This window comes from Rattus rattus, chromosome X (assembly GCF_011064425.1).
Source record: "Rattus rattus isolate New Zealand chromosome X, Rrattus_CSIRO_v1, whole genome shotgun sequence".
NCBI classification, from domain to species: Eukaryota; Metazoa; Chordata; class Mammalia; order Rodentia; family Muridae; genus Rattus; species Rattus rattus.
In genome coordinates, this window is record NC_046172.1 from 116,536,414 (window position 1) to 116,550,871 (window position 14,458).

Here is a 14,458-nt window from a genome sequence, read left to right on the forward strand (position 1 = left end):
ACTCGTTAAATATCAAACTCCTGGCTCCTGTTTAAAAAAAAAAAAAAAAAAAAAAAAAAGCTCTGTTAAGGTCTTTTTGAAGTGTTAAAACACAATTTTCTTGTAGCTCCCAGGGGTCTAATTGCCTTTATCTTGCCTTCTCACACAAAACCAGTATGGAGATGGGGGGGGGGCAACTCTGGTTATCTGACAGAAGTCTTCCAGATTTCTCGGATAGAAAAGCAGCTCATATAATTTTGTCTGAGTCACATTGGAACACAGCTATATATAGGAGACTCAAATGGACAACCATCAGGCAGCAAAGTCTCATGGCTCCCAAATCAACCAAGAACTGACTGCTTCTCAAGCATTTCTGTAGGCTCAGTAGCTAACCACTGAACCACTTCAGCTCCAACAGAATGGGCAAAAGTAAGTCTCATTTCCAAGAAGTACTCACAGTGCTTTTGATATATTTTTCCATCAGTACAAAAGAAATGACATGCATAGCTAAGCTCTGTGTCTGCAGAGGGACCCAGTACCTACCCGACAGCACCAATGGGGAACTTAGTATTCAAGCTGAACATGGAGAGCAGGGCTTCCTAAGGTACAACTATAATGTAGGTTCACAGGAAAAAAAAAGAGAGACACTATTTTGGTTACCAGAATAAACTGGAAAATGGACTCATGGACTTGGGGCTTTAGCTATGATAGCAGCAGCCTGTAAGGCAGCTCTCAGTCTTCTCTGTGGCAGGCGCTTGGGAGCCTTCCAATGTGCTGAAGTGGAGATTATGAAGGAAAGCAGTCCTTGGAGCTGCAGTCTGGGAAGTGTTTTCCATATCATATTCAAATAGCACCTCATCAGCAAAAACATACAGAATATCCAACCTCAGTCAGACTGCTTTAGTGGACATCACTTCATCTGATCCCCTAATAGGCCTGGAGGCTATTTGCAGCTGAAATCATAGTCCACCCACCTACCACAGTGCCTGGCATATGGTAAGAGCTCAAGAAATGCTCACTGAGTCTCTGACCTGTCAGAATGTTCTAAAGAACCAGGCTCGGAGCAAGTAGCTTTCAAAGTGCTTCCCCAGTTCTACAATGCTTGCCTTCCAACTGAGTCAAGGACAAGAAGACTTTTCCTGTCAACGAAAATGCTCTGAGCACCTACTCTGAAGGATTCTTGTTCTCTACCTAGCTGGGTGTTCTTTTTGTGCGTTCGTTCGTTTGTTTGTTTGTTTGTTTTGCTTTTCTGAGACAGGATGATCTTACATACCACAGGCTGCTCCCAGATGTCGCTAAGGCCGGGGTTCAATTTGAGACCCTTCTGATTGCTGACTTTTATTTAGGCTCTCCTGCCTCTTCCACTCTCAGCTCCTCTCTCGTGCCCTTTACCCTCTGTCCCATTTCCTGTTGGCTAATCATCCACCCTTTAACCATTTCACGTATGAGCACTCAATGGTTTGCTTTCTCTGAAGGAAGTGTAGCCTTAAGCAGGGTGCCTTTGACTGTCTTCCTGATGAGTCTCAAGAGGAGCTGATGCAGGCACAGACACTAAGCAAGCCGAGGTGGTCTCAGGTATAGGGAAGATGGAAAGGGAAAGGCTATTTAGCCTGAGGATACAAAGACTCAGAAAAGCCATTATCAGCTCTTCTTTTCAAAGGCCCTTAAGGTGACACACTGAAGGGGGTCAGTCATCTTACCCCCATGCAGGCAGGAGGTTGAAGGGGTTACATTTTGGTTCAGGGAGCGCATTCCACTTTTGTTAACACTGGAATTTGGATTCTGTCCTTGCGACTAATTTGCAAGTGCTGGGAGAATAGCTCTCCTGTTTCTTGCTGAATTACATAGCAGTGTATGTTTTGTCACTCAACTAAAGGAATGTCACTTCCCTGTGCCTGGGACGGTCCTCATCACTTCACTCAGCTGGCCCTCGAATTACTCTTGAGATCTAAACTTAAACATCCCCTTATCAGAAACACCAGCCCTTGTTTCTCCAGATTACAGGGCCTCTGCTATCACTCTGGGGAGGGTTCTCACATTTTGGTCATAGCTTTCCTTCGATCACATTTGAAGTTACTACTTAAAACCAACATGCTCCCCCAGTAAAAATCAAGTAGTCCTTCTTACACAAGTTATTCCCAAGTAGCCAAAGAGAAGGGTGACAGTTGCTGTACAGTTCTTGGCACAAAGCTGAGGCTGCTGTTCAGTCGTTGGCTGCTATGCCCTCTGTAAGTGGCTCACTCTATGAGCTCAGGACCCTTGAACAGACAAGAAGGAGGAATGCCAAAGCTTGATGAGGTCAGGCATCACACTCAGTAGCTGGGCCTGAGTTTGAACCTATTTCTGTATTAACCCCACAGTCCGAGCGTTTGAAAACACTAACCTGACTTTTATAAACTCAGAGCCATGTTTATGGTCACATACTCTGGCATAAAAGCGAGGCTTTTGGTGAAAAGGGTAACAGGCAGGGTAAGGGAGTGTAAGGCACTGAGGCCAGCTTTACTCACAGATTGGACAAGATACAGGAGGAGCCCTGGGTTAAGGGTGTCAGAATGTTCCCATCCAGAGAAACTCGTGGAAGGCAGCCAACTTGGGCAGGACATGCAGGACAGAGCTGAGGCTTCGTGTCTTCTTCCCCAGTCCCGATGAAAGCAGTTGGTGGGCAGCTGGCTTGAAGGGTCCGACCCCCTGCCTCACCTTCAGGTTGTACTTAGAGATGAGCATGGAGCCTGTGCCTGGAGCCGTGAGAGCAGTGGTTAATAAACTGCACTGTTGGTGTTAAGTGTGGTGGTACACGCCTGACATCGCAGCTCTCAGGAGGCTGAGATGGGAGGCTCATTTGTTTCAAAGCCAGAATGGGTTACACAGTGAATTAAAAGCCAGTTTGGCCTTTATGGTAAGGTCCTGTTTCAAAAACTGAACAACAGACTATGGACTTTCGGAACCAGGCTGAAGGTGGATTTAAGTCGTAGTCCCATGGGTTACCAGCTATGTAAACTCTGCACCTCTGTCTCAACTGAAAGATGAGGGTACGCTCATGTTGAAAATTAAAACATTTCCAGTTTATTTTCAAGTCTTACCCTGTAACCATACTCTTGATAAGCGATTCCTGCCACGAATTTTCAAATACAAAATATCTATCCTTTCAAGTCCTCATATTTGAGCAGCACTAAATTAGGTTAACCAAGGCACTTACTCAAATCTAATACAGGGTTCTGTGTGGTGATAAAAAGAAGTTGGTTCACAGCAAAATTGTGTTATGGGTCTCAGTGTCTCCCACCTGTGCCCCAGTGACTGAACTATGAGTAATCAGACTGGAGTGGACAAGGAGTCATCATAACTGAAAGCACTAGTTGTACCATTAATCAGGTTGGATAAGGCTGCTGTTGGCCAACTCATTGATGGTTATTCTCAATTATCAACTTGACTGTATCTGGAATTAAGTAAAGCCCAACTGGCTGGGCACACATGTGAGGGACTTTAATTAAACCATTTGAAGTAGGAAGTCTCACTTTTAATCAGGATCTTTGAGGTGGGAAGATCCACCTTTATTTAATCGGGGCCATATCATCTGCTGGCTGCCCACATAAAGGACTTAGGAAAAAAGGAAGCATTTGCTCTTTGCTTGCTTGATCTTACTGGTAAACCCATTCCTCCACTGGCATTAGAACCCACTTCTTTGGGATTCTGGTGTATACTGAACACCAGCTGAGACATCTAGCCTCAAGGACTGAATAACTAGTGAACTCTTAGAACTTTCATTAGTAATCAGCTACTGTAGGAACATATGGACCACAACGTGTAAGCCATTTTAATAAAGTGTGTGTGTGTGTGTTGTGTATGCATGTGCACACGCACATATGTTATTATTCTTAGTTGTCAACTTGACTACATCTGGAATTAACTAAAACCGACACGGTTGGGCAAACGTGAGGATTTTTTTTTCTTAATTAAATCACATAAAATCTGTAAGTTTCTGTCCTCTAGAGAATCCTGAGTAATATAAACTCTAACTCACAAAACATCTCATGTACAAAGAGGGACACACCTTTATCATGAATGATTATTTATATGGTCATGCTTTCCAGGCAAACATGGAACTACCTTTCTACCTAATCGAGTCCACAACCATCCTGTCTGCTGTACAACTATTTTCATGACATTCCTTGCTACTGCACTAACAAGCTACAAATCAATGTAATGGAATTGATGGTTTTGACCAGTATTTCTTAAATGGTACAATTGTGACCATAAGCAAATACATAAGCATCCCAATTCTGCCACCTCATAAGTTTTCTGTCATGTTTCTTTTTAAAACGCCAGTCCTCCCCCTTTCCCAGTATGTGTATAGGTAGAAAAATAAATGAAGTCAGCATTCTTTATGTCTCTCTAGAATAAACTGGGACTCGAATACCAGTGAATGGTTATTTGCAAGGCTATAATTTTTTTAATGACAGATTTTCCTAAAAGAAACCACTATAACATCTTTCCAAGTACTCCAAGGGAAAAGAAAAAGCACACAAAGATTAGAAGTCTAGTACTTTAACAGCACGCTGCCAAACACAGACTAGGATAAATGCCAGGAGATCTTAAAAAACAACTCTGAGAGATGCAATGTTCAAGTCAATCAAACATGTAGGTTCCACGAACAACAGAAACACAGGTCCACGAGCAGTTCACTCATGCACGATGGTAACTCACTGTACTTCATCAAAGCTCATCGAGGCGCTTAATCCTAATGACTGTCTCAACAGAGGTGCTTTTCTCTTTGCATGGGGATGTTGTACACAGACAAGAGAGGGGAAAAAGTCTTCCAGGTGAATACATAAGTACAACCAGCTTCGTTCTCCTTTGATAAAGTACTGAAGGCAGATTTAGTGGACTCAAGCGTTATCAGTTTCCTTAATGAGCAATCTTATGCATGCTAAAAAGAGACAGGTTACAGAATTTGTCATGCTAAGTATTTATAGCCATTTTCATAATGTGAGCTCAGTAACCTGACAGAATAAAAAAGATAGTAGTTAAATCACTGGATACCCTTTTACAACTTGAATGATTTTGTGGGTCAATGATGCTGACATTCAAAACCCCTCAAACATACATTAACAAGAAATTATTTACTGCATGAAGAGCCACGCATCATATAAAACGTACACTTCACAGGCGGAGTTCCTGCATAGCAGGAAAGTCACTACCACTATATAACAAAATGATATGCCAAAAGTCAGGCTGCCACGTATGGGTACACATGAGAATTCCTTCAAAATTTCAAGGAGTGTTAATGGCACAGAACCCTTTTGAGAGAGTAAGTGCATCTTTAGTTTGGAAGGTTTCTTCCCAGTGGAAAATTTGAACATCACATAAGTAATCAAGTTTCTAATCGGGTTAGATTTAAGGCAATGCTACTGGGACCTGAGGGAGAAAAATACACATTTGTACTTTTTTCTCCTGAATCAGGAACAGGTCAGAATCAGCATCAAAAAGTATCCCCTTCCAGGTGTTCAATGTACCTTTGGGTATTTGCAGCATTACACAGTAGAAACCACTTTCATACTATGAATATGAAATGAAAATTTGTTCTGTGCTCTTCCTCAAAAAACCATCAGAAAATGACACACGGCAGCTTAGGTAACAGGACAATGGAGACAAGCACACCCACTCCACACCAAGAGAACTCCTTCAAAGACTGCAGAGCACTGCATTCCCCTTCGGGCTGCCTCTGGTGTAGTACAGAACAATTGTGGGTTCATAAATTAACTTTTAACATCAACTAGCAACTCACAAGTGACCACTAAACATAATGAGTTTAAAAATTTTACATTTTGCTCCTGTTTGGCTGCTAAAAAGCAGCGATTTGCGTTGATATAAAAAACTTGGGATGACAAGGCTGGCTGTCGACACAAAGAACATAATCCAAAATGAAGCAGCAGTTACTTTTCCTATTTCACTTATCTGGTATAGATATTTACATATTTGGGAAGAGAGACCTCCAACACCCCCATCCTATGGCCCATGCCCACTTGCTCCAGCACCCCCAAATCTGTAACAAGTGCCCTGAATGATATACACCTGTTCTTTGGCTGAGCCAGCTGGATGCAATTCCTATGGTCTTGGTGTGAAAGGAAAGAAATAAGGTCTTGGAGGTCATTTGTAGCCTACTTTCTCAGAGCATCAATGTACTGTAGTCAAGAAATCTGTTCTTTCACATCAATGGGGGGAAAACGCCCCCCCCCACTTCAGTCCCCAACCTGAATGGGGTGAGATCAAAATGCCATCAGCTCCTTGCACCACAAAGGGCCACCAGAGAAAAGGGAAAGAAAAAGTCACGACAAAGGCAGCAGCAATCAACAAAAGTTTTTCCAACAAAGGAACCTCTCCTCCCTGGGTTCCCGAGGGAACAACAGCTCCCCCTTCCCTCCCCTTCCCTGCCACACACAAATTAACTCACATCACAAGAACTTGGTACTCAGATAAATATAAGAAAGGGGCAATCCGTCACTTTTTATACTTTAACTGAAACATAAAACTAACAGAAAACACAACATCACTGTGAAAGTAAGTTTCTAAAACACATCTGGCCAATGTAATACAGCCAGCAAAACTTAAGAGAACAGTTTTTTCACAATCTGCCTTGTACAGGGTATTTATATTCTTCCTATGCCATATAAATGGCATTTATATAGCTTACACATTCAGAGACATGCACTAGGACTTGTAGGTAGTACACATTTCTTCACAATCACATGTGCAAAGTTTACAAACCACTAACTGAGTATCAGAACGCTTAGGCTGGACTGTGTCTTGTGTCATCTAATGAATTTAATGCAGGTTCAGAATCATCCATCGGAAGAACCAGGCGTGTCCCACGAATGACCAGTTCGTGGTCCCCAAATGTAAGCTCCCGATCCAAGGCATCTTCAGTGCTGGTGCCCATAAATCTCCTTGGGGCGCTGGCTGTTGCGGACTCTGTGTTCACAGTAGAATCCCCATACGTCAAACTGATATCACCATCATTGAGAATGAGATCGGAGTCATCATCTTTCAACTGCTCCTGGTTCTGAATACAAACAATATAAGGTTTAAGAGCAGCTAAGCAATGAAAGAATCCATGCTATGCAAGGTGGTAAGGTAAGGCGAGCTCTTCAGAAAACCATTCCCAAAAGGCGGTAATCTGAGGACACCTAGTTAAAATGCTTCCCTACTAGCCTACCATACTCAGGATAAAAATCTCAAGTCCTAGGCTTGACATAAAAGACAATGTGATTTGTTCCTTTCAGCTTTGCCTCCCAGCACCAGCTGCCCCTCCTGCTCCAGCAGCCCCTTGCTGTGCAGGGTGGACTATAGCATTGACAACTGTTCTCTCCAGTCTTTCTCTTACCTCCCAGCCAGTAGGCATGCTGTCCCTTCCATCCCTTTCAAGTCATCAAGTCTGTGCATGACTCACTCCTGGCAGGCTCCTTTGATCTTTCAGCTCTACATTGGATGTCCATCCTGTGTGCCCCGTAGCCCTTTGCTTGCAAGTAGCACTCGCTCTTGCACATTAAAAATTTGCCCTCATGGGTCTTAAAAGTCATTTCTCTGGGGCCAGGGAGCAGGGAAACAGACACATGTCCTTAAGCTCCAAGACTAAGTGCTTCCTATTCCGACCACACAGCACAACATGACACCAGGAGACACATGGAAACTCATCACACAGTTGTTTTGCAGGTTCATAAACTTTGGTTCTAATGAAAAAAGTTTTCCAAAAAAAGTGTACTTGATACAGTTCTATAAAATGGGGGGGGAGTCAACAATATATAGGCCTATCTGGAGAAGAAAAAAACATGTATGTGGATACAGAAATGTCTGGAATGTCATTCGACATAAGCACTCCATGTTGAGTTGCTGGTAAATTTTGTGTATATGTGCGTGCATGCATGTGTATGTGTCTGAGTGTGTATTTCTGCTATCAGAAATTTACTATTCCTAGAAATTCCCTTAAATACTCAAAGATTAAAATAAAGAAGTCAATTGAAAAGGTAAGTTCATAAGCACTAATCAGCTGAAATCACTTCCTATCTAATATGTAACTAGGAACAATAAACCTGACCACTGTCAGTCATTTGATTAAAACAAAGCTATGCAGCTACTTTGTAGGTCAGTGGGGACTCTTTAGCGCTTTCTAATTCATTTGCTTTCCATTTGAGGTCTGGAAACAATGTGAAAGGCACACACCTTTTGATCTAGCAATGTCTCTTTAAAATGAATTCTACATACTTATAATTTATACCCCTGAACACATTTGTGTGTAAAAGTATGTTTGAAAAAACAGTCACTGTAAGTACTGTTTGTACAGCATAAATGACACAGGTATACATGTACAGAGAAATGACACCAAGTGGTGCTGAAGCATCTAGACATCAGGAATGCCAAAGATGACAACCAAGCATCAGAAGCCAAGGAGGCCTGGAGGAACCGGTCCTGCCTCTGTCTTAACCTCAGACGCCCAGCCACTTAGTCTGTCATCATCTGTCATAGCCCCTGCAGGAGACTCATACAGTGATATGTCACACTGCTCGAGCAGCCACAGGATACACACTTGTCTCTTTTGTTCGGGAGTTTTTAAAGGTTGCTGGTGGCAAGTTTGTTTGGTTTTTGTTGATTTTTTTTTTGCTCACTTGTTTGTTATTGTTGTTTGAGACAGGGGTCTCAATTTAGCCCAGGGTAACTTCTAGCTTGTTCTGTATGTGAGGATGAGCTTGGGTTCCTCATCCTACTGCTTCTACCTCCTAAGTGATGGGATTACAGATGAATGTACCCACGCACGCATGCACACACACACACACACACACACACACACAGAGCTATGGACCTCTAGGCTGTGTTATTGGGTCTCTGGAGTCTGAGAGTCAAGCCTCTGCCTAAGCCAATAACGTGCCTATGGAGAGTCATGGGGCACAATGACAAAGAACAATGCTTACAGGCAGAGCCCGAACCACATGGGAGGGAGATTAGGCAGCACAGAGCAGTTTCCCCACACTACAAGCACAATCTGTCAAATGACTCAAGCCAAAGCTACTAGCTGCTGCCCTGGCCCAGGTGCCATCCCTACACTGCCCTCCCACTCTCTCTGTGGAATCTGCTCTAACAAACTGCACAGGAGGGGTCCGTGCCTACACTGCTTCGCTACAGCTTCCCACTAACTGGGCTTCTAAAGTTATAGCCTTCAAAACTGATGGGTGCTGCAGTAGGGAAGCCCAGGAAATGTCACAGAATATTTAAACATGGGGGGAAATTGTTGACATTTTAGAATCCAGACTAGTTAGCACATCTTTCACTTTCTTCTTGGTTGTCATATTTACCAAACCATCGATCATGTTAGTAGATAGGGAAAATATCTGCACCCTAATTTCTGTCTACGGTGTCATGGACCAGACATGGGTGTACTTCTCCCAAGTCCCAATGTTATGGGTGTTAAATCCCAGACATTCAAACAGTCCAGCAAAGCAGTGTGGGGTGGCAGACTATTTCAACTACGATTTCTTTTCTGTTGAAAGAGAAGCTCCATAATATCACATTTCTAAATTTAAATAAATGTAGCTAAATCTAAGAAACCTTGTTTTGAGCATCCTCTCCACTGTACTGTGATGAGCGTAATAAAGACATGGAAACATACAGACCCACTGCTGAAATCAGGCCCCGTATGGCAGATAAATTAAAGCTGGCACTCAAACACAATGAGTGACCTACTAAAATGCCCCACTAGACTATAAGGAATTCATGTATTTTCAAGACCTGCTATCTCTATTTACCCATTTCAGTGCATTTTCGTTCTACTTGAACAAAATGTGCTCAAATTTTCTCTCTTGGATTTTATACCTCAAAGACAGAGAAATTAAAATGAAGCTAAAATAAAACCAGCAGCCTAGCCTACAGAACAGCTACAGTGAACTTGCTAAAGAACTGGATTAGTAAATAAAAGCTGCTTACTGTGGAGCAAGGTCCTACATGCCTGCAATCTCAGTTTGAGGCCAGCCTGGGATACAGCAAGAATCAAGCAACATACCGAGCAGCAAGGGATAACTAAGTAAATGAATGCCACTTACTTCGTACGCCTGGGGGCTAGTCAGGCACCTGGCGATTGGCCCGCAGCAGGCTGGGAGCGTGGTGGTCAGAGGAGGCCCACTGTGGGTCAGCAGGGGCTTCAGGTAGCTGCACACACTTGGTTAAGGAAGGGCTGCCCTCATCTCTGCATATATTTAAGACAACAGTGAACTTGTTGTGGTTGTTGTTGTTATAGTGGTATGAGGGAACAAACGTAGAGCCTTGCATGTGCCCTACAAGTGCTCTACCGACTCCTTAACTGCAATTCAGCCCAGCAATGCTCTCACTGCCGCAGCATGCTGCCTACTTCAGAGGCTAGCAAAGGGTTTGCACGTGTAAGCTCATCTCACTGCCATACTACAGCAGGAAGACAGCAAAGGGTGACCCTTTTGTTATCTCATTTCACACACGGTCACTGATACACAGGTCAGTGATCCACCTAAAGCCACACAATTAAGGAAATGGGGACATATCTTCTAACTGACACTGGTCTGACTTTTAACTTGTGAACCTGTTGTATGACACTCTATTGTTTTTCTGCTTTTAGGGACTGAAGGAACGTAAGCTCATCTTGAGTTTGGTACTAAAGAAAATAAGAGGAAAAGTACAGAATAATGGTGTCCAGAGGGAAGAATAAATTTTGCAGCAGTGTATACTAGTAAAATGGTTCTGAGCATTTATTATGGGTTCTGAGTTGAATTTCTTCATCATGTTGCTTCACTTCCTACAAAGCTTGAAGGAGAAAAGAAAAATGAAATCCCAAGACTTAAAACAAACAAGTTCCATGTAATGAACTCCTATATCCTAGATCCTCATTACGATAGATTTAGTAATTCAGTGACTGAAAGAAGAAAGGAAGAAAACCCAGGGAACTCATGGTAAAAGGACACACAGCACATTCCTTATATTATGAGAGGAGAACCTGGGCCATGCAGCTCAGTGGTAGAGCACTGACCTAGGATGCTTGAGGCCATGGGCGCTCAGTCTCCAGGCCGCATGAAAAGTCATTGGTTCTACACAGTGGTGCACACCTGGGGGCCCAATGCTCGGAAACCTAAAGCAGGAGGAGTGTGAGCTTAACATCACACTGGACTACAGAGCATGTTCACCCCCACAATAACTATAGACAAAATGCTGAGGCTGGCAAGATGGTTCAAAACGTGAAGGTGGTTGCCAACAAGTCTGAGAAGTTTGGATCCACACGGTAGAAGGAGAGAGCCAACTCCTTCAGCTTGTCTTCCTATCTCTATACTACAGTCCCTCTTCAGACATACATAAACCCCAGGCACACACACACACACACACACACACACACACACACACACACCTTTAAAACACAACATTTATTACTATATTAATAAATCCTGTACATGATTGAAGCTTTCTCTATAAACACTCTGTCTGCACAAAGCCACTATAAACAGAAATGGTAAGTTCTCAGAATGCCCAATATAAAAATGACAAAGGCCCTGTCTAGTACTACTGAACAGGGATTTGTTACATCAGTTAACCAAATAATCTGGCTAAATGGTTCTGTGCTTAGCTGGGTGGGGTGGTGCACACCTTTAGTTCCAGCACATGGGAGGCAGAGGCAGGCCCCAGCCTGGTCTACAGAGCAAGAGCAAGATCCAGGACAGCCAGGGACCATACAGAGAAAATCTGTCTTGAAATCCCCACACACACACACACACACACACACACACACACACACACACACACACACACACACACACACACACACACACACACACACAGAGGGTGGGGGGCCTGGGCATAGAGAAACGTGCAAACATAGGAGGAACATAAGTTTAAGGCTAGTCTTGGCCAATTAGTCAGGCTTTGTTAACAACAACAAAACAAGGACTGAGGCAGAATACTTATCTAGTATGCACAATGCCCTAGATCTGAGTCCCAGCTCACTGAATTATGGTTATACACAACCTTATGGCTAAATTACACACATGATCAGCCTAGGAACAAAGGCACAGAAAGAATAAATATAATGGGTTTAAAGGAAAATCAAAATCAGATAGATCTAACTCACATTGATAGCACACAGAATTAGAGTTAGTCCTCTGGGAGGCATGTTAGGTGAAAGTGTTACTGGTGGAAAAAGAACACAGGACACCTATTCTGCTTCAAATATTTACATGTGTTTACATGGTCAGTAGGTACACAGGGATAGAGTTGGGCAAAATTCATTACACTCTATTCTTAAGATTCACATATTTCATTGTATTTGAATTACAACTCTATTGTAACAATCTAGCTAAATAAAGGAACTGAAATCCAGACTGATGAATAATTAATGCTACTAGCGCTCTGGGTGTTCAAAAGACTAGAGTCTAGTTTTGGTCTTTACTCCTACAAGATTATATAAGAAAGTAACTTCTTTTTCTAAACGGGAGTCATTTAAATTATTTTGTGAATTATATAGAAAATGTAAGTTTTAGTCTAGAAAGCTCAAAACTGTTAAATAAGAGGAATGAGAAAGCCCTAAGAGATATGGGAATGGCGTGCATCCAAGGTGCTTGTAATGGAGCCAGAAGTAATGACATAATCTTTAAACAATTTAAAAAACCAAGGCTCTCACTCCCTAATGGGAGCCTTAATGCCACAGATATGCTTGAATTTTTGTACGCACACGGTAATTTAATTTTAAAGTACTTGCAAAAAATGGAGGTGAAAGTTTAGTATACAGAATATAGCAAATGGCTTCTGATCATGATGGGAAGTGTATTTTTTCCTAAACATGCAAGGTTTATCATCACAAAGACATCCTGCATTGAGAAAATTTAGAAAGATACAGTGTCCCCTTACCCCAGCTTCCTGAGCAGTCAAGCACACTGGTTTCACTTCAAGCTCATGTCCTTTCCTAAGGCTCCTACCCACCAAGTACACCCACAAGCACCAAATACCTTACACAGGATTCTCTGACTTAGCCCAAGGCTATCAAACACTAAAGTTTTCTCAATAAAGAAATCTGTATCTAAAACAAGAAAGCCATGCCATTTAGACTGGGATTCTTTCCATAATAAGCAATGCCTTTCGGTTTCCTGGGCTTGCACGGAATTCATTGGTGGGAAAGTCCTTCTTTAGTCCACTGACGGACAGAGGTATGTTTCACATTCTGCTTCAGGAAGGCAAGACAGCTGTTCTGGGGCTGCAGCTGCAGCTCGGGGTAAAGTACATGTTTAGCATGCACAAACCATTGGGTTCCTCTCCAGTACCCCAGCACACACACAGATGTGTTGGTGCTTACAGGTGCACACATGCAGACTGAACCGTTTCATTAAACTCTATTTATCCATGCCTGTTCTATCATGTTTTATCATTAAGGATACTTATGATCGAAGTTGTACCACATCCGAAAGAGCCAGGCACTCTCTGCTTTGGTGGTTCTCCTTTCGTTGTCAGGAACACCCTGCAGACAGATGATACACCAATCAATACCAAAGACGCAGACAGATTTATTTAGAGCCATTCGTTTGTGGAATCAGAAATAGAGACTTCATGAAAGATGATGTCCAACACAGGCAACAATAGAAAATCAGGGGCTTGTATAATGCAACTTTGGTGTAGGAAACTGAAGTGGTTTCCTAAGTATCTCTGTGACTCACGTGGCTTCCTAATTTATGACTCTATTACCACTTAAGAGTCAATGTGGAGTCAATTAAAGAAAAGGAGGCTAGAAATTTGAGAGGAAGAATAAGGAGGGAGGGTGTATAGAGAGGTTGAAGGGAGAAAATAAAGTGGTGGAGAATATATAATCATAAAAATTATTATAAAAAATTAATGTGGGGCCTAAGGAGATATCTCTATGAGAAAAGTACTTGCCATGCAAGCATGAAGACCCAAGTTCAAATCCTCAGAACCCACATGAAGCTAGGCATAGCAACAATTCTTGTAACTTGAATGCTAACAGAATGAGATAGACAGTGAAGACAAGAGACTCTCTGGAAGCTCACAGAGCAGCTAGCCTGGTGTATACAGTGATCCACATCAAAGAGGGCCTATTTTATTCTACCCAAGGTTGCTCTGATCATCACATATACTGTAGCACATGCATGCCCATATGCGCGCGCGCGCACACACACACACACACACACACACACACACACACACACACACACACTCTCTCTCTCTCTCTCTCTCAAAGAAAAGCCAGTATGGGTTAATTTACCCTCTTAATCTGAAACGCTTCCACCACCCATGCTGTGGCACCTATAGAAGAAAACATCTCACTCTATCTTTGGAGAGCTGTGTCATGGACTTCCAAAATAACTGGCATTATCAAACTTGCTACTATGTGCAGAACACGGTGTCAAACTGAAGACAAGAGAATGCTATGGTAGAACTCACTGGTCAGGAGGGAAAACTAACACAGCCAGCAGGC

The 14,458-nt window shown here is 42.7% G+C and overlaps 1 protein-coding gene across 2 annotated transcripts in view; it reads right to left on the bottom strand.

The window, feature by feature from the left end:
• Window positions 1-4,398: 4,398 nt before the first annotated feature.
• Window positions 4,399-14,458, bottom strand: part of Slc9a6 (solute carrier family 9 member A6) — a 56,957-nt gene continuing 46,897 nt past the window's right edge. For both annotated transcript variants that reach the window (XM_032889569.1, XM_032889568.1), the window contains 3 exons: window positions 13,407-13,486; window positions 10,065-10,170; window positions 4,399-7,036 (listed from right to left, as the gene is read on the bottom strand). In XM_032889569.1, coding sequence (XP_032745460.1) covers window positions 6,764-7,036; window positions 10,065-10,170; window positions 13,407-13,486 — 459 coding nt within the window. In that variant the 3' untranslated portion in view covers window positions 4,399-6,763. The remainder of the gene's footprint in view (window positions 7,037-10,064; window positions 10,171-13,406; window positions 13,487-14,458) is intronic.